The 21,569-nt window shown below is 35.1% G+C and overlaps 1 protein-coding gene across 1 annotated transcript in view; it reads right to left on the bottom strand.

The window, feature by feature from the left end:
* PIK3C2G (phosphatidylinositol-4-phosphate 3-kinase catalytic subunit type 2 gamma) overlaps positions 1 to 21,569 on the bottom strand; it is a 392,208-nt gene that overhangs the window by 268,904 nt on the left and 101,735 nt on the right. Inside the window, 4 exon segments of the mRNA XM_077170217.1 lie at positions 1,101 to 1,232; positions 5,485 to 5,607; positions 16,320 to 16,515; positions 19,664 to 19,697. Coding sequence (XP_077026332.1) covers positions 1,101 to 1,232; positions 5,485 to 5,607; positions 16,320 to 16,515; positions 19,664 to 19,697 — 485 coding nt within the window.

Genomic DNA, 21,569 nt, shown 5'->3' with positions numbered 1-21,569 from the left:
TTTCGAAATTTTATTTCATTCTAAATCTCCTGTAGGGATTGATTTTTTTTTTCCAGTTCAATTTAGTAGACAAACTTTTACTGATTGCCTATTTATATCAAGCACTATTTTAGATGTTAGATGATACACATTACAATGACAAATGCATTCCATTCCCTTTCTTCAAGGAACATACATGTGGAAATGGTCTAACACATGTAAACAAATTTTAGAGCAACACACACACACACACACACATATGCCAGATAAGGGTTAATCCAACAAAGATGATTTTAAGGTTTTATCATGATTGCTTTGATGTGTATTTAAATTGTTTTGAAACTAAAAACTGATGAGGAACATTCTTAATATTTTTATGTTATGCAATTGTTAAAAAACAGTAGGGACAGAAATATTCCTTATATTAATCTTAAAATAACAACACATGTTCTGTTTTTTATAAGGTCATGAGTTTTATGATTTGATTCTAAAACAAATCTTGCCATATGAAAAATTACTGAGCTGATTTATTAAAAAAATTCCCTTTAGTAACACAGAGGATCATTTAATTAACTTTATCAAATATTCTAAGGATTAATAATTTCATTTCCTTATGGTTAAAATAACAGTTAATTTTGCAATGGCCATTAGTTCTGATAGAATATCTGAGCTCATTGTTAACTTCCTTCTCTGAAAAAATCTTAAAGTGACCAAATATTTCTTCTTGGCAATAAAAGTTTTAATCTGTTATATTATGCAAATATTCTTCAGTCAGAATTCTATGACTTACATTGTTTCTAAATGACAGCATTGATTTGAATTACTAATTCTAGAGAAATTGGCTGGTCAGAGAAGAAAGTATTTGAGATTGGTCATGCCAGTGCCTTTTCATTGTTAATGACCCAGCTGACAAGTCGAGTATGAGGCTGGTTTCAAAAGCCATTTCTATATTTTGTTTTTTCAATAGTCATGATTTTACTTTAATAGTCATTGATTGTTACTTCAATTCTTTAATAAAAATATTTTCTTGATTTTCTCATTATGCCATATGCTGCACAATATTTAGTCCCAAGGAGGCGTCTTTTTAATGGAGGCCTTTTAATCACAAGTGATTTACTTACTTTTTTGGAAACAATGGAAGAGAAGTCCATGCCAATAAATCTGCATTGCTGGTTGCGCAATGAATCCCGAAAAGTTTTATAGTGAGCATGGATTCCCTTGGAAGTGACTTTATTTCAAGAGGAAAATTGATCCTGGAAATAAAAGAAAGTAGAATTATCTACCCAATTATAAATGTATTTTAATAAGTCTTTTCTTATAATGTAATGGCATGAGACAAAGTATTTAACAATTTGAATTCAGTGTATTCTTGAATTTATTGTCTACTCTTGTAAAAATGGAAATATAAGAGAAATACATAGAGTAGTTGACTGCGTACTCAATCAATGGGAATGACTTATAATTTTGACATGTGAGTTTATTTTTTAAATTATAATAACTTGAGCATTTACTCTTTATAAGCATAGAGGAAAGAATGACTACCATTGTCTAAGGGAGTTGGGGAATGCAAGAAGAGCCAGGACTTAAAGTACAAGCTAGGTATAATTAAGTGGAGAGTTGGAAAAGAATATTTCAGGTATAGAAAGGTGCATGCACAAAGGCATATGTATTTGAAGGTGTATCAGAGAAATGGTGAGTGGCTCATTATGGCTAGAGGGCAAGGGATGGGGTTAGGTTTGCTGGTGGAATCATGGATGCAATTATAAACATGTGGTAGCCAAAATGTTTAAGCATTCGGCATACCAGGCAAAAGAATTTGAACTGTTTCATTAAGGCAAATGAGAATATTTAAAAGAAAGAGTTAAACATATAGAAGTATGTTTGATTTTAAATTTTGACTGTTCTGGGTGATGGTGAGGTCCCAGGCATGCTGGAGATGATAGCCGAAATGCAGTTTGGCAAGGACAAGAAGCTATGGGATCAAATCCTGGATTTATTGTAGATATGGGCAAAGAAGAGGCTGAGGATAAATACAGGATTGCTACTGGTGAGGAAAAACTGGAATCCAAGTTGAAGCTATCAAGATAATTAAGACAGATTCTAAAAGGTTACAGATGATACTGTAAGGCTGGGTGGGAATATGCTTAGATGACATGAGTATCTAAGAAGAAAGGGCTTTTGACAGAAAGATGAGAGTCATGGCCTGAGGCCCCAGTGGTGATCAGCGAGAAAGGAACTTTCTTTCACTTCATGTCATTTTATTTCTTTTCACCTTTAGAGTCATTTATTATTTTACTTCTTTTCACCTCTAGAGTCATTTTATTTATAAGGACATGATCAGTAACAGGAGACTGGAGAGAAGGACTGTGTGGGAATGACCAATTTATGAGACTCGGAGAACAAAGAAACATTTTTGAAGGGGCCATTAAAAGGAAATGAATGTATACTAGAAAATGGGAATATTAGGGAGAAATTTGAAAATTGGGGCAGAGGTTTGGATGAAGGGTCGTGGTAACTTGATCGCCAAGCGATGGGAAGATGAAACAGGAAAGTGACTGGGGCAGCTTGTATTAGATGAAGCCTGATGATGTTGGGACAAGGCATTCTCAGTTCAACTTGGAAGTCAGGCTGTTAAAGCTATAAGAGGACTGATGACAACTGAAGTTCATTGTCCAATTGGAAGGTGTTAGCTAAGATTGGCCCAACTAAGGCCTCAGGAAAAATACGGAAGGTCACCTCACACTAGCAGTTCACTGCTTTTTTCTGGATGCTAGAAAGGCCCTGACTCAGGGTTTCAAATAAAACACTGGAAAATTTTTCCCCAGTGCCTATGAAGTGTCCAGTCCCAGGAGGGTGAGGAAGAGCTAATTCAGCCCAATGACTATAATCAATTTGAAGGAAGGAGCGTGCCCCTCGGTTGCAACGGGGTTCCTGAGATGAAGAGATCCGAAGCTAGGGATGTAACAGATTTCTCACAAGAGTAAGGACATAAGAGCTAATTTACAGATAAAATAGATAACTGATACTTGACTGACAACATATTAGTAGACTTGGACAATGAAGAATTAAAGACGAATTTCAGGTTCCTAAATTGTGATATAGCTGCTGACATTAACTGTTTGGAAATGTGTTAAAAATAGGTAATTTGAGGCAGTAATATGTGCAGTTTGGAGTATGATGTAATTGAGACAATAAATGTGAGATGTCGGTTTATAAGTTGTGTGTGGAGAGGACAAGAATTTTGGATCTAAATATATCTGCATTCAAAAATTGGCTCTGTTACTAATAAGGTGTTTTACCTTGAGCAATTAATTGTACCTTTCTAAGCCTCATTTTTCTTTACTCATAAAATGGACCTAAAAGTAACACAATTTCTAAAAAAAAAAGAAAGTAACACAGTTTCTGGCAAATAATATAATATATATATATATATATTATATGTATATAATACCAGTATTGTATTTATCCATTCAATCTATCAATCCTGTAATAGTTCTTATTAGCCACTGTACTTTGATGACCCAGATTTGTAAACCTCTTCCTTTGTAGACTAAGTATAATTCAAATTAAGAGTATGAGAGGGAGAAGAAGAAAAGGCTAGAGTGGAAAAACTATAAAAATTAAGATTATTTTAATAATTGAATTGTTATACATTTAGGTATCTAAAATTAGAATCTTTTCTTTCTTTTCCTTCCATATTCTTTCATACTCATAATATTCCAGACAAGGTGGAAATATTTCTTGACTTTAAAGGAAGCTCTGAAACTCAACATATAATGCTTATGATCTTGAGGAATGCACAATAATTCTGGAGTGTTCATTCTTTTTCTTACAATCAACTTTCTCTTCAGTTTTCATATTTTTGTGCTAGGATGTAAGATGCATTTTACTTTATTCTTCATATAATCTAAAATATTCTTTCACTCATTGGGTCTGGCTTCTTCATGTAAAATTTTGCTTGTTAGTGAGCTTTTCATTTCAAGAATGACAAAAATTAGATAAGATAGAGTGGATACTTACTGTCAATCTCCATTGTCATTGTTATTAATAAAAAGTAATTTCTCTAGGACAAGAATACATGCTTTCTAAATAGTTATTTATTCAATTCTTTGAATAAGTATGGGTTCTTAAAGCTAACATAATTTCATATTCACTGAATTATATATTTTTTTTAACTTCTCCATGGCTACTTAAAAATAAGAGGACAAAAAAAAAACGTATTTTAAGAAACAATTCAGTAAGTAGAGTTAGATTGCTTCTTTATATTCAAGCAGCCAGCACAAACCTCACTTTTTAACCATATTTTTGCTTTAAATGGTTCCTGCTCAGAGAGTGTTTAGGCACATGGCAGGGAATAGGGCTAACACTAGAGATGAAGGCAGAGAAGTAGGCAGGGGCCAGACCATAGAGGGCTTTGTACCTTGACTTATAAGCATTGGGGAGCCACTGTAGAATTTTACTAGCAAAACTGAATGGGTGCAAGGGAAGGGATTTTGTCCCTTAGCCAAAGGAACCTGAACCAAAAAGGGGAAATAAAGACTATCACAGCCCCAGGGGAAGAAAGAATTGTTCTGAGATGAGAAGCACCGTGGGGATTGTCAGAACTGAAGGCCACATGCCATGTCTCAGGACACAGTCTCCACATTGATTGTGGTAACACCAGAAAGGAGAGATATTACAATCTAATGCATGGTTCATGGGGTAGCTAAAATCTGGGACACATATTTTTTAGGGGAAAGCACAATGCTGGAAGTTGAATTATCTTCCAAGAAAGCCAGACCTTCTGAAAGAGCTGACAGACGATGGGCTGGGGAGTTTCCTGGAGGTGGGAAGAAAACTGGCTGTCAGTGGAAATCCCAGAGAAATGACCGAACACCAGGGAAGCATTGTCATAGGAGCAGCAAGGAAGGTAGAAGTAAGAAAGAGCCTGTGGGTCCCTGAGATGCTAAATAAAGTGAGGGCTTGGGCATTGGAGTAGGGAGAGGGGGGTAGGGATAATGTGAGAATGAAACTTCTCCCTCTTAATCTTTATCAATGGAGAAAGTAGGAGCCAGTAGCCTCCAATTAGGTGGAAATTCATGCAATACATAAATGACTATGGCCAAAACCTTGATTTTAAAAAACAGTTTGTAATGTGACTTGTATGGGAAAATGGAGATTACATATGTCTCGAGTTATTTCTCTTTTTTTATTATATGAGGATTCCTCTACCTGCCCCCTAAAAAAAAGTTTCTAATATCCACCATGGTGAATGATTAATAACTCTTCTCTGTTTTCTAATTTTCTTCTTCTTTTCATTGGAGAATGTGAATTGGGCACTTGCCTAGGTTTTTTAATGGACTTTTAATCTGTTGAACAGTCAGTTATGTATTAGTACTGGCATATTTATCACATCACTGGATCAAATCAATTGGTAACATAAAAAAAAATCACTCTTTGCTTAAAAAAAAAAAGAGTTGACCTTTATTAGATAAATGATTCAGCCAGAATAAAGGTTAAACTTACATTTCATTCCAGTTGATCAAGAAAAAAAATAATTTTTTGCCTGGAATTTTTCTGTAGTTTCTCACTTGACACAGCTTCTTTCCAGCATATGTAAGCCAACAGGAAAAAGAAAATGTTTTGTAGCTAGAAAGAAATAACATTGATTCATCAAGCTAAGTACTCTGAGGGAACCAACTTTTTTATATGGGTCAATTCATTTTATGATTAAGAGTTAAGTGATAAAGAAAGTTTGTTGTAGGAAGTGTACTTTAAAATTACTTTAAAGATTTACGAGTAAAATAATTTAGGACTGTATTTTTGGAATAAATCTATAATGTGAAATTCAATAGACCAGCCAAATTTTCACATAGTATCCAAGAAATACAGATATTTCAACAGGAAATTCTAAGTTGAATAAGATTTTATGGGCTCTAGATTTTTCTTTTGCTTTGGCAGGCAGCCGGAATCGAACCTGTGTCTCTGGCATGGCAGACGAGAACTCTGCCATTCAGCCACCGTGGCCCGCCCTAGGCTCTAGATTTTTAATTAATTTATGAGTCCTAATAGGAGAAGATAATATTGGTTCTGATATTTCTGGCAAGTTCTGGAAAGTATGTATCATGATTGAAGATTTTTACTTTAGTTTGCAGATGGAAACTAAAGAGCTTTGTAGCATTAAACGCACACGTACACAGACCCTACCTAAAAATTTTCTGCCAAACTACTCAGTTATGTATTATTTTATCACTTACTTCTAAGAGATTTTATAAAGAAACTTATTGAGCAAATAAGGACATTTGTTTAAACCATAATAGAAACTACTAAGTAACAAATTTTCCAACACTATATCCAAGCAAGCAAAAAGGCCATGTTAAATAAAATAAACTTAACAAATTTTGATACCTTTGCTTTTATATCTCTCATCTCTTGATTTTTAGAGGTTCCCTTGCTTATTAATTTGGTTTGATAAATGGAGCAAAATAAATTGATATCAACTCTGTGAGAAAAAAGAATGACATTGTGATAAACTGAGTTTATCACAGAGTTACAAAGCCTACACCTGCAATTACACTCCTAGATTTACTAGTTTCAAAATCATGGGCAAGTTATTTACCCTCTCTGTGCATTAGTTTCCTTATCTACAGACCAAGTATGAAACCACTCTTGTGCTGATGCAAAGATGCAATAAAATCATGCAGGTTAATCATTTAGCCCGGTACATAACTCATAGATTGTGGTCAATTAATGTAGCTATTAAGATGAGATTGGGCCACAGAGTACCCAAAATTTGTTACTCTTCCAAAATACATTTACATTTTTTTCTTCCTTCAATTGGGCAAAATGAAACAAAAGGGCACAAGGAAAGTGGTGAAATGCTTATCATATACATATTTCCCTTAAGGAATAGCTTTGCTTATATTCCATATATATATAAAATATAATATATTCTTTTCAATTGCAGTTTTTTTCTGTATTAGAAAAGTTGTGGATTTACAGAAAAATCATGCAAAAGTATAGGATTTCCATATACCGTCCTATTATTAACACCTTGTACTGGTTAGAACATTGTTACACTTGAGGAAAGCTCATTTTTGTAATTGTACTATTAACTATAGTTCATGTCTTACTTAGGGTTCACTGTTCATGTAGTAGAGTTCCATGGATTTTTAAAAAATTTTTATTCTGTCACCATACACACAACCTAACATTTTCCCCTTTTAACCACATTCAGATATATATTTGAGTGTTCTTAATTATGTTTACAATGTTGTCCTACAATCACTACTATCTATTACCAAAACATTTTCATCATTCCAAATAGGAACTCTGTACCTTTTCAACTTTTAATTTCCCAATACCTATCACCTTCCTTTACTCTGGTTACGCATATTCTAGATTCTGTCGTTATGAGTTTGCTTATTTAAATTTTTCATAACAGTGAGATCACATAATATTTGTCCTTTTATGTCTGGCTTATTTCACTCAAAATGATGTCTTCAAGGTTCATCCATTTTGCTGCATGTATCAGACCTTTATTCCTTTTGACAGCTGGATAACATTCCATTGTGTATATATATATATATATATACACACACACATCTGTATGTCCCACATTTTGTTTATTCATTCATTGGTTGATGGACACTTGGGTTGCTTCCATCTTTTGGCAATTGTGAATAATGCCTCTATGACCACCGGTGTGCAAACTGCTGTTCAAGTCCCTGCTTCCAATTCTTTTAGGTAGGTACCTAGTAGTGAGAATGCCAGATTTTCTGACAATTCTATATTTAACTTTCTGAGGACCAGACAAACTGTCACAGCGGCTGCACTAGTTGACATTGCCACCAGCAATGGATGAGTGCTCCTATCTCTGCATCTTCTCCAACACTTGCGATTACTTTTTTTTTTTTTAATAACAGCCATTCTAATGGGAGTGACATGGTACATCATTGTGATTTTGATTTGTATTTCCCAATGACTAATGATGTTGACCATCTTTTCATGTGCTTTTTGCCCATTTGCACATCTTTTCCAGAGAAATGTCTATTCAAGATTTTGAATATTTTAAAAATTTTTAAAAATTGGGTTGCTTATCTTTTAGATGTTAAGCTATAGGATTTCTTTATATATTCTGGATATAAAACATTCATTGAATATATGATTTCCAAATATTTTCTGCCATTTTGTGGGTTGTTTTGTTTTTTTCTAAAGTAAAACAAAAGTAAAACTCTTCGAGACACAAAAGTTTTTAATTTTCGTGAGGTCCCATTTATCTATTTTTTCTTTTGTTGTTTGTACTTTGGATGTAATCTAAGAAACCATTGCCTAAAACAAGGTTCTAAAATGCTCCCCTATGCTTTCTTTGGGAAGTTTGATACTTCTAGCTCTTTTATTAAGTACTTTGAGCCATTCTGAGTTAATTTTTGCCTAAAGTGTGAGGTAGGGATCTTATATTCTTTCCCAAATGAGTGGTCTTTGCCCCCTTGTCCAATGACAGTTGACCATAAATGTGGCGGTTGTTCTCTGAGATCTTAATTCTGTTTCACTGAGCTAGTTATCTGTCCTTGTGCCAGAACCTCATTCTGCTTTGAATACTTTTCCTTTGAAATAAGTTTTAAGCTCAGGAATTGTGAGACCTCCAACTTCACTTCATCTTTTTCAAGATGGTTTTAGGTAAATGGGGCCCCTTACCCTTCATATAAATTTGATGACTGGCTTTTCCATTTCTGCAAAGAATATTGTTGGAATTTTGATTGAGATTGCATTGAATCTATAAATTACTTTGGGTAGTATTGACATCTTAATGATAGTTAGTCTTTCAATTGAATTGTATGGAATACCCTTCCATTTATTTAGGTCTTCTTTGATTTATTTTAGCAATGCTTTGTGATTTTCTGTGTACAAATCCTTTACATTCTTAGTTAGATTTGGTCCTAGATTTTTAATTTTTGTTATTATAAAATGGGATTTTTGGTTTTGATTTCTTCTTCTGATTGGTCATTCCTCGTGTATGAAAACATTACTGATCTGGGGGTGTTGATATTGTATCCACCAGTGTGCAGAATTCAATTATTAGTTCTAGGAGGCTTGCTATGGATTTTCAGGATTTTCTGTATATAGAATAATGTCACCTGCAAACTGTAAGAAGATATAATTATTGAGACTTGTCTTGTGATCTGACATATGGTCTATTCTGGAGAATGATTTGCGTGCATTTGAGAAGAACATGTCTTCCCTTGCTGTTGGGTGAGGTTCTCTATATATTTCTGTTAGGTGTAGATGATCTATAGTATCATTTAAGTCTTGTACTTCCTTATTGATCTCCTAACTAAATGTTCTATCCATTATTGAGAGTAGTATATTAAAGTCTCCTACTATTAGTGTAGAACAGTCAATTTCTTCCTGTACTTATGTCATTATTTGCTTCATATATTTTGGAGCTCTGTTGTTAGGGGCATATATATTATTAATCGTTACATCTTCTTTTGGAATTGACCCCCTTTACCAGTATATTGATGACCATCTTTGTCTCTCATAACTGTTTTTGACTTGAAGTCTACTTTTTCTGATATCAGCATAGCTACATCAGCTCTCCTTGAAAGGTATATATATATTTTTTCCATCTTTACCCTTTCACCCAATTGTGTCTTTGAATGTAAGTCTCTTGCAAAAAGTGTATAGTAGGAACATGTTTTTTTCCATTCTGCCATTCTCTGCCTTTTGACTGGAGAATTTAATCCATTTACACTTAAAATTACTATTCATAATGCAGGATATTTTCTGCAATCTTTCAGTTTTGTTTTTATAAGTCATACCTTTTTAGTCCCTCAATTCTTCCATTAATCTTTCCTTTAAATTTATTTGATATTTTGTATTGTACCATATTGAATGTCTTATCTTTTCCAGCCGGATATATTTTTCATCCATTTTCTATATAGTTGCCGTGGGTTGCCTAAATAACTACATTAGTAGTTGCCTAACTAATTATTATAGTTGCCTAAATAAACAACAGTCATATTGCTTTGATAACAAATTAACTTCAGTGGCATACACATATTTCTACTATACACCTCTGTCCCTCCACTTTTTTGTACTTGTTATTACTTATATCTTTGTTCATTATGTTGAAAGTATAGATTTATAATTACTTTTTATGCATTTACATTTTAGTACCTGTAGGAAGTGAGAACTGGGAGTTACATATCAATCTGCCACATTGAACCACAGAGTAGAGTCCTTTCCTTTCAGTCTGAAGAACTGCTTTTACCAATGCTTGTAAGACAGGTCTAGGAATGACAGGTTGCTTTTGTTTATATGGGAATGTCTTGATCTCTCCCTCATTAAAAAAAAAATATTCTTGCTGGATATAAAATTCTTCACTGGCAATTGTTTTTCTTCAGTAACTTCATTATTTCTGCCCACTGCCTTCTTGTGTCCAGGATTTCTGACATGACATTGGCACTTTTTTAAAACTGGGACTCCCTTGTGCATAACATGGTGCTTTTCTCTTGCAGCTTTCAGAAATTTCTCCTTGTCCTCTGCATTCAATAATGAGATCAATATGTGACGGGCTGTCTGTTTTTTCATGCTTACCCTGTTTGGCAATCTCTGAGCTTCTTGGATGCATATATTCATGTCTTTTGCTAAATTTGGGAAGTTTTCTGTCATTACTATTATTTGTTGAATATTCTTTCTGCCCCTTTATCATTTTCTTCTCCCTGTAGGACTCCCACAATGTATATATTGGTATTCCTGATGTGTCCACAAGCCTCTTCAGCTAGTTTTACTTTTCATAGTTCTTTTTTCCTTTTTATTCCTCAACCTGAGTCATTACAAGTGTATTGGCTTTGAGTTTTATGATTCTTCCTCTGCCAGCTCCAATCTGCTCTTGAAACTCTCTTGGGCATTTTCCATTTCTGTTACTGTGGACTTCAACCCTAGTAGTTCTGTTTAGTTCCTTTTAAACTTCCTATTGCTTTACTAAAATTTTCATATTGCTCATTGTTTTCCCTGATATCCTTTGGTTCTTTCTCTGTATTTTCCTTCGTATCCTTGAGCATTTTTGAGATCTTTTTTTTTTTCTTTTACAGGCTTTGTTCTGGGTCTGCCTTCTTGTCTTCTTCATTGTTGTTTTCTGGATTTTTATCCAATTCCTTTGGATGTCCATCATTTTCTGTTTCGTTATTCAACTTGTCCTCTACTTTTTTGTTACTCACTATATACTTTAATATTTTAAAATATTAGTTTTGGGTTTCATTCCCTGAGATGTTTATTTCTTGATTTTGCAACCAGTTGGTGATAAGACAGAGATTTTATTGAGCTTCAGCCTTCCTGTTAGGCAAGTGTGCTCAATGCAAATGTGTTGTGTAGGGTCGTCCCTTTCTTTTGTGCACATGTGTCTTGTTTTGGGCTTGTGCTTGTTGTTTTGGCATTCCCCTGTTTACAGGAGTTTGAATGCCCCCTCTATTTCCCAGGAGACAGAACTCTCCCTCCTAGTGTTTAAAGCTGGCAAGCCTTTGCCCCAAACCGTCTGTCTCTATATTTTTCTTACATCCCTTTCATTGTCTCAAGCTGCTTTTGCCTGGGTGGCAAATTCTGGGAGGGATGCCCATCTGAGAGGAGCTTCCCAAGGCCATCTTTACTAGTCAAAAGAGTGCCACAGACCCATGAAAGAGGCACAGGCCAGCTCTAAAGTGCTCTGAGGAGGGGATCAGGAAGTGTGCCACGAGCATGCTCCATGGTTGCCCCCAGCTGAGCTTTTCTGACCTGCCCAGCAAATGTAGCCCTTCAGCTAGCTGTCCTCTGCAGTCCTGAGGAGGTGCAGGGTCTTTAACTCTCCTCCGCTGTCATCATCGTCTGTGGTGGATTGGAAGCATGGCTGCCCTCAGAGCCTGGGATCCAGCAATAGAAGTTGCTAATCTGAGGTGTGATCTGTGATTGGCCATGGCCACCCCTTGTCTTGGGGAAGATGATGTTCACATTCCTGTTTGTCACTGGGAGCTAGTCAGTGGCTGTACCCCACAGGGGTCTGCGATGAGAGTGGAGGATGAATACTGGTAACCACCTCACAGAGAGAGCAATTTGCCAATCTTTAACATTATTTACTAGCTTCTTCCTCCTACTCTCCCCTGGATGCTGAGAACATTCTCTTGGTCCCTGTGTTTCAAAATAGTTGTTTCAGACCAGCTCCTGCTTGTTTAGTAATTGCTATGGTGGAAAGACTCAATCCTTGAGTTTCCTACTCTGCCATCCTCCCATAATTTTCCTATATTTTTATTATCTTCAAATTATATTTCCTAAATTCTATTGTAATTTTTTTGACCCATTAATTATTTAAAAGTACATTTTGAATTTCCAGATGTTCTCATATTTTTTATCACTCTTTAACTTAATTTCATTGAAGAAAATGGGTGGTATCTATAGCCTATAGGTTATTTGACAATTTTTAAGCTTACTTTATGGTTTATTTCTTGGTCAATTATTAAAATAAATGTTTCATGTATTATTGAGAATAATTTGTATTTCCAAATTATTTCCTGTCAGGTACAATGCAAATTCATTGTATCATCCTTGTTACATTTATGGCCCATTCTTCTATATTTTCTCCAATTTCACTTGTTTATCTATTAATTCCTGAGAGGAATGTTGATATCATCCATATTGTAGGGACTTCATCAATTTCTTGCATTTATGTCAAGTTTTTATTGTGTTATACCTTTTTGGTGAATTGAATTGAATATTGTAATACCATGTAGGGACCTTAATAGTTAATAGCATATTTTAAATTTAGAGTTATATATGCAGTCTATATACTAACTTTTCATTTGGGTATGTACAGGAGACAGGGTGCATGTCTTTCACACATTCTAAAACATGCTAAGGGGATGAGTTAAGTTTGAAAATGAGACTTCAGTGAAATTAATGGTAGCCATGGACAGTACACATGTACCTTTTAATGGCAAAGGTTGTGGGAAAAGGATCCTCTCTGTGCCATTCAACTCTTCCCCACAGAGAGGGCATTCTCTTGATGAGAAAGGTTTTTAGCTTTAATCACATGCACACAAAGTTTCCATAATTAAAAATATTGTAAAATTATTTCTGCATAGTATGCTTTATTGCATAGTATGCATATTATAATATAAATTACTATGTATTATATATTTATGCATAGCTATTACTTTACAGGTTCTATTGAGCACACTATGGTACTGTACTTTATGGGTATTGTAAGAGATTTTCAAAATTAATTTTTACTGACTTTATAATATAATCTCCTTTTAAGTTGTGATTCTGCTCCTCTTATCAATTATTTCTAATAATTATTTTAATGATTGCTCTAGTCAACCATTCTGCCACTGTTGTTGATTGTCCTAGACTAACTTTCACTGATGCTGCCTCATTCACCCACCAGCCCATTGTCAAGTCCTCTCTTTTGCAATGTCTTCTTTGACTCCCTTATAAGATTTTCTATTCTACCCTCGTTTACCATCATCACTTCTTCACGGCTCTCAGTTTTGCTCATATATTTTTTTGGGGGGGTGGGAGCGCATGGTCCAGGAATCGAACCTGGGTCTCCCACATGAAAGGTGAGCGTTCTACCATTGATCCACCCATGCACACCTCAGCTTTGCTCATATTTTTGTTCTCAGTCATACCCATGCCATGGACTAAGTACTCCTGCCCTTCAGGCCCCATGTAACATCTCATAAAGTCTGACTCATTCCTCCAGGAATTTATTCCTTCACATTAAATAAATCTTTATTGAGCACCGACTGAGGGTTAGGAAATATTTTGGGGTCTAAAGATTGAAAAAATAAAAAGATACAGCACCCACACTCAAATGTTCATACTCATGTGGGTATTGTAAAAAGTGATTTGGAGGAAAATGATAATAAGCAATTATTAAACTAATAAGCATCACTACATATACATAGAAAAGGTAAAATTAAAATAATCTTATCTTTGAAAGATACAATGGTACTTTCTAGCAGCGGAGAGGATAACATTTTATAAAATAACTTGTATTCTGTGCTATGAAAGATAAGGTTAAATATGAAAGTTTTTTAACCACTGTAATGAGTAATGGAAAGGATACTTAAAATCAACTTATCCTAAATGGATGCACTCTTATATGTCTTTGATAGCTTGGATGGGGTCTTCTCTGCAGGCAGAGTACCTAAGTTTAAAATAATTCAGGTTCCACTTCTCTGATTTGAATGTGGAAATTTCACCAAGTATTTTTATTTTAGAGTTGTGTATAGTAAATCTGTCCCTTAATACATTCATTTCTTTCACAGTCACTAAATCAGGTCCTGATAATTAAGGCCAGGTAGAAAGGTGCCACTTTCTTAAATTCCTTTTTCCCCGTATTTCAGCACTCATGTTTGCAGAAGGAGCTTCTGGTCTGTATTACTTTTATAAACTGACATTAGTTTGGTGCTCTCTTGCTTATGAACTTTCTCCTTCTATCACTTACTCTAGGGAAAGCCAACCACCATGTCTTGTGGATATTCACAGAGAAGTCTGTGGTGAGGAGTCAAGGCCCTCCGTATAATCACCCATGAGGAAAACTGTGATCTTTTAACATGTGACTGAGCTTGGAAGAGGATCCCTCAGCCCTGGGGATCTTTGAGGTGACTGCACCTCAGCAGACGGTGTGACTGCAACTCAGGAGAAACCCTGAGCCGAGCCCACCCAGCTAAGCTTCCCCCAGATTTCTGACCCTCAGAATTTAAAAGAACAAATGTTTGTGGTACTAAGTTTTAGGGTAGTCTTTAATGTAGCAATGCCTTATTTATATACTAGGTCCCTACGAAAACTCACTGTAGGATTCAGTTTGACATCGGTTAAGACGCCTGCCGGAGCCTCTTTCCACAGAATTTGAAGGCTGACTGGACCATGGAGTCCATAAGAGGAATCACCACTTCTTTTCTTCTGCTCCAGCTCTAGTTTTATAATTTTTCCTTTGATGAATGGCTGGGGAAATTTGTTTCTTATGTCAGATTTCTCATTCATTAATTGATTATAAGGGCTTTTGCACAAAAGCATAATTTTATATTTATGATTACAAATGTATATGGATACATCTCCCTTTGACTAACAATGCTCAAAAATGGTTTTGCTAGTTTTTACTGCAGAATCAGGAGGAGGAGAGTCGGTTAGAAAGATTATATACACAAGTATACACTTTGAAATGCACACATTTAAAATAAACATCATGCATTTTACATTTACATACATATACGTATACTCATACATTACATACATATACACATGTATATAAATCGATGCTCTCTATAGCTGTATCTGGCAACACAGCTTTCCATGTGAATAAAAATTCATGAATACATATTGGTGGTTAAAAATTTACAAGAAAAAATTTTAAGAGTAGCTTAAGTACTAGTACTTAGTACTAGTACTAAGTAGTAGTAGTATGTTTATTGTATTATACATCAGCCCTTTAAAATTGTTCGTAAAATTTCCCATGGTTTCTAAAGAAACATTCTGCATATCTATCTACTTATCTATTTATCTTCTAATCATCTGCAAATCATCTACCTATTTTACTCCATAAATATTTGTACAGTTCAGAACTTGCAAAAATATAGACCAAGATAAAAATGATTTTTTTTTAATTTAAATTATTTTTCAGCTTTCCTTTGCATGCTCAAAGGAATCTATGAGTATATGAGTGTTCATATCAACTTTGATTTAATTAATATTCTCATACATTTTAAGCATATAAGGAATGAAAAATCATTATATATTACTTTAATTGTGGTAGTCACGAAAACGCTATATGAGTCAACCAAAAATTCAACAATATTCTATGTATAATGTGATTTATTTATATTGCTATTCAAAAGATTCTTCGTTAACTACCGTTTAATGAAGATACAAATAAAAAAATCTCTGCCACTTTTTAACTTGATGGGAATCAAGTTTGAAATAGTTTCTGTCTCTCTGTGAATATTCCTCTCTCTCTCTTCCCCTCTTTGACTTCCTCCCTCTCTCTCTTTTTCTTTAAAAAGAGAAACCTTAAACCTAAACATGAAAAAGAAAATTTTAGGACAACCACTAAATAGAATGAGAATTTAATATTTCCATAGTGATATACTGATATTAAGCACTTATTTTTAATAAGATGAATAGGAGAAGTGTTTCAGAGGGGAAAACTATATCCACTGTGATTCTTAAATTTAGAAATGATTTTAAGAACAAGTTACTCTATGATGATTAATTTACAAGATTTTATGAAATATTTGCTACTGCAAATAAAAAAAGATAAATTAAACTCTAATTAGAAAATATTAAAAAATTAATTAATCCTTTTGTCAAAACTCACCACCACTAACCTCTGCATCCAAGTTTCCGGAATGTTGTGAGCCGCATATACTATAAAGCTAAGGTGGGTATCCAGGCCAGGATATACACAGGAAATGCTTCCAGGTGCATTATGAGGCTGAAAATCTGTATAAAAGCTGCTACTGTAGATATCAATCAAATGGTAGATGGACGTGGAGAGCTCAGTTGTCACATTCTCTATCAAGCCTACGGGAAAATGGTAGAAATCAGGTGTATATGAAGGGCCATATTTATCATAAGCCATCAGTTATGGTTTTGAAATCTCTTATCATATAATTTAAATAAAATTTAATTAAAATGACCTTCTATGGTCTAAAACCAATTATCCATCTGTGCCTCTGAATGCATTACTGCTAGTAGAGTAGGTATCACTAGTCTTTTATATCTTCAGCTTTAGAAATTTTCAAAGCATGAACTTTTAATCATAAACAACAGTTTTCAGGTTATTAATTTGGCATTCTGATGAACTGTAATTTGCAGTATTTTTGTTCCAATTTATGATTGTTTAGATTTAATTTTCAGACTAAAATGAAATTTTTCTAGCTTATTAGTACTTCAAACAAATCCCATCTAAGAGTTCATCGGAATAAATTTGGTTTGCTAGCTGGTTTACTAGTAACTGAATATTAATCATATATATTATGCTGATATAAAAGTAGAATGCGAGTATATGGTTAGGATCTGAAAATACGTTTGAAAAAGATTGAAAGGTATATAGCATTTATTAAATCACTTCACTAGCAAAGCCGTCTATGAGTGTTTTCGATAGGGTTTTTCAAGGAAGTCTACTGATTATTCCTAAAAGCCACTTGTCATGAAGGAGGAAGGATGAGGAAAATTACTAGGTATGTGGGCTGACACTTTCCCCTGGCAATGGAGTCGATGTTGAGAGAGCATTAAACATATCATTAGAAATTATATTAAGATCTGCTGTGATTTGATTCAACATGTGCTAAATCACTCAGTACTGTTGGTTATTCAAACACATGCACTTCTTCATAAATTGTTTCTGAAACATAAATTGCTTTTTGTTTCTGGCTATTTTGAAAGGAAATAGGATGAAGAGCTAGCTTTCCACTTTAACAGTTTGCAATATTCCAATGTACAGATGTTTGGATACCTCAGAAAAGAGGCCAGCTTCAGCATGGAGCTTCTTCCTACAACTTTTTTCTCAATACATCTGTCAATAGCTAAACATTTATTTGTTGTTGCTCAACACATGCTGTCATTAACTTATTCATAAACTCAAACAAAATTTATAAAAAGCCAAATTTTACTTATTTTTTATATTCCTAAAATTGTACTCTTCTTTAAAACAGCCTGAGGGTAACAGGAAAGTGAAAAGAGTCCTAACTAAAACTTCCTGAGAAATCGACAGTAGTAATTAATGAAGCAAGAGAGTAAAATAAAGCAAAAATAGTCTTAACAGAGGCCTCATCAATTCTGGAGGCCAACCAAGGTTTCTCCTGAATGACAGGAGGCTGGGAATTATGCGTTTATGGGAACATCTTGCTTCCAGGCCTCAAAATTGCACTGTTGGTACCCTGAAGCTGAAGCACAAACTTCTTGTAATTAATTCCCAATCTTGATATGTGCAAATGTATACACAAACTAAAATAAATCATAAAGGTGGGTCAATTATCAAGATCTTTGATAATCCAAGCCTCAGCACATATTTTGGGGAATCTTAATTGTTTCAATAATTGCTCAAACACTACGCTTTACTTTCTTTGTGCGGAAATAGAGTTCTTAGTTATATTTTCCTTCTTTGAGGTTGTAGAAAGAAGCATCATTCTGTATTATGCTTTCCCTCCAGAGCTCTGATGGAGAACACGTTTGGAATAACATTTAACCATCACAAACGTTATACGGAATGAAGACACTGGACTTGATGGCAACATAATATTTATCACCTATCAATTTACTCTGAAAGAATAGTTATAGTACATGAAATAAGGAGGAAATGACAATATATGCAATTAAAATCCACTGATTAGATTCTGCAAAGGTTTAGCACAGAATGTAAATCTCAGGGAATATCCTTATGCTGTCTTGTGGGATCTCATATACTCCTTAAGAATATAGGGGGGAAATATATTATTACATTACAAATAGAAAGGAAGAGGGCCAATTTTATCTGGCATTATCTCCAACTTGTGCATGTCACAGACCACTGTTCAGATTTATTAGGGTGGTATTCATGCCTTCCCTTCCTGTATGGCATTCTGGAGTTTTGTGAATTCCTGGAATGGGAGAATAGGAGGATTTGTACCAGTATAGTATTTTTTTTCTCCATACCCTCTGCCACCCTGTTTTCCTTTGTAACATGAGGTGGGGGAGTTACTTAAGTATGATTGAACATGTCCTCTTTTGAGCAGTGAGATCAGGGTTCAGAGATTATCAAACTGTATGCAACTCTGTATCAAAGTGATGAAAGGTGTGGAGGGCAGGTCAGGGTTACCCTTTGTCGTCTATTGCCGCTTCTGACTGCAGAAGCCACTTCAGCATTCATAAGTCAGCAATTTCTTTGCAGATACTTGAAGTGTCCTTATGCTAAATACCTTTCTTCATTGCTAGGACAACTCTGACTCCACCCTCCCCATTAAATTCTGTCATTTATGCAGATTAGGAAATGAAGCTCAAGGAGTTTAACTGTCTATGATTACAGAGCTAAAAAGTGGCAGGGTTGGGATTCAAAGTCAAGTTCTGCCTGATTCAAAGGCCAGGCTGTTTACTCTATACCAACCACACTGTCCATTATCTTTTCTAGAAGCAAAGTCCTCTGGGGGCAAGCAGTTTTGTAGGCTCAGCTCCTCTGTGAATATTAATCATTACAGAACATAATGTTATGCTAGATTACTCTTTCAAATAGAGCTTGAATTCAGATTTGTGATCAGTGAATTCGGACACAGACATATGCTACTTTTCTGACTTTTATATCAAAATATAATTAGCTGAATAATAAAATTCAGGAGTTGGCTTAGAATGTTTATAAACATATTTTCAGGTATGACTTTAAATTTTATAGACCCTGACTTATTTTTTTTTCTATTCAAGGCTAAAAATTTAGAATAGAGAATGGATTTTTATTTACTTTCAAAATAGTCACTTTTATCAGAAGAAAGGTTTTAGCAAATCATTTTGTTTCCTCAAAGAATATTTTACATGGGAGTGTGTGTGTGTGTGTGTGTGTGTGTGTGTGTGTGTGTGTGTGTGAGTAGGGGTATCAAACCAAACTATCTGGATGAAAAATTGAAAATAAATGGGCTTTAGAACTTAAATTTATTTTCTCTATCAATTTTTTTTTAGCATTTGGGTACTTGTGTGTTTTTACCTTTTGCTGAAGTCTCTGAATTTTGATGCAAATTCTGAAAAAAATGGGTACAAACACACTTATTATTAAGAAAACAAATTCATAAACCCACCAAACCCATAATATCAAAAATCTATGTATTGAAATTTCTCTGGCATGATTAAAAGGCAAAATATTTTTCAAGCCATGTATCAACGTTTCTGGTTAAACAGAGAAAAAGTTTAATTGTAAATTGAAAGAAAAGCTTTCTCATTGTTGTAATAAACAGTCTAGGTTATTTGATTTTTTAAAAAAAATGATATTGCTAGAGCTGGCCTAGCCTCGCCAGTATTAATAAAGCAGTTCTATTGATTTTACCTCAGTTCAATCCCCATTCCATGACAGTGACAAATCTTTTAATATAAAAACATTTCTAATTCTTTCTGCTCAGTATGTCCAGTTCTTACAATCAGAAGTCATTCAGATGTAAGCTTTGGGCAGCAAGGAAAGGAAGGCTGGATGAAAGTGGGAAAATTACACAGATTCACTACATAGTTTAATTTCTTAGAGGATTTAAAAATCACTGATAGTCAAACGCTTGAGAGAAAATGGAACTTGCATCATATCCTAAAATTACAAGTGCAATCTGAAATTTCATTTTTTGTTATTGCATCAGTCCTTTTGTTGTCATGTAAGTTCATGTCTGCTAGAAGTGTGGCTTTATTTATTTCTATCTTTGTTGGAAACCTAGAATTACTTTGACAGTTGGGATTAGTTGGTTATCATCCTTACCATGAAAACTATACAAGGGAGAAGAGAGGATGATGGGAAGACAGTGGAGAAGGAAGATCCAGGACTAGGTCCTTCCACCAAAATAACTATTGAACAGACATGAGCTGTCTGAACCAACTATTTGAAACTGCAGAGCAGTTTCAGTATCCAGGGATGGGCAGGAGGAAGAGGCTGATAAACTACACTAAAGAATAGTAAATTGCTCTCTCTGTGCAGTGGCTAAGGCCATCCAACCTCAATTCTCATGGTGGACTCGGTGAGATCCAACCCTTCACTAACTCACTGGTGACAGAAAGGGACATAGAAAAAAAAAAAGCTCTTCCTGAAAACCAAAAGTGGTAATGGCCGATCACTGATCAAGGATTTTGATTAAGGAATTCAGATCGATGGGGAGCTGGCTCTGAAGGGAGCCATTGTTTCAAACCTCCCTGGTCACAGGTGGAGGCAGTAGAAGACTGAAATATACTATGCTTGCTCAAGGCTGTGGGGGACAGTTAGCCGAAGGGCTGCATTTGCTGGGGAGGCCAACAAAGCTCAACTGTGGGGAGCCATAGGAGAAGTTCTTGGCAACCTTCCTGATCCCCTCCCCAGAGCACTTTGGAGCCAGTCTGAGCCTCTTTCTTGGATCTCTGGTCCTGTCTTGGATGGTAAAGACAGACTTGGGAAAGTCTTCTCCACTGCATCTTCCTCCCAGAACTTGCTCTGCAGGTGAAAGCAACTTGATACAATGAAAGGAGCGTAAAAAACTACAGAGGGGGACAGGCTGGGACATAGGCCTATCTCCCTCAAACATGCGGGAGGGAGGGAAACAGGGGCAAGCCAGCTCCTCTAAACAGGGGAACTTCAAAACCTACCTAACAATCAAAGCCCAGAACAAGACAGAGGCCCAGAAAAACAGGGAAAACTCTGCACACTGCATGCACCTTGGGCTGACATTGCTGATAGTAAGGCTGAAGCTCAGAAAAATCTGTCTTAGCAGCTGCTTACAAAATCAAGAAACAGACATCCCAGGGAATAAATCCCAGAGCAACAGTTTAAAATGTAAGAAGGTACAGTTAGCAAACAGAGCAGAAGTTGAACAAAACATCAGAAAATGATGGATTATCCAAAGGGACAGGATAAAAATCCAGAAAACACCAATGGAGATCAGAATATG

This window comes from Tamandua tetradactyla, chromosome 7 (genome assembly GCF_023851605.1).
Source record: "Tamandua tetradactyla isolate mTamTet1 chromosome 7, mTamTet1.pri, whole genome shotgun sequence".
NCBI classification, from domain to species: Eukaryota; Metazoa; Chordata; class Mammalia; order Pilosa; family Myrmecophagidae; genus Tamandua; species Tamandua tetradactyla.
Note: the sequence above shows the minus strand (reverse complement) of the source record. Positions and strands in the feature narration are given on the sequence as shown.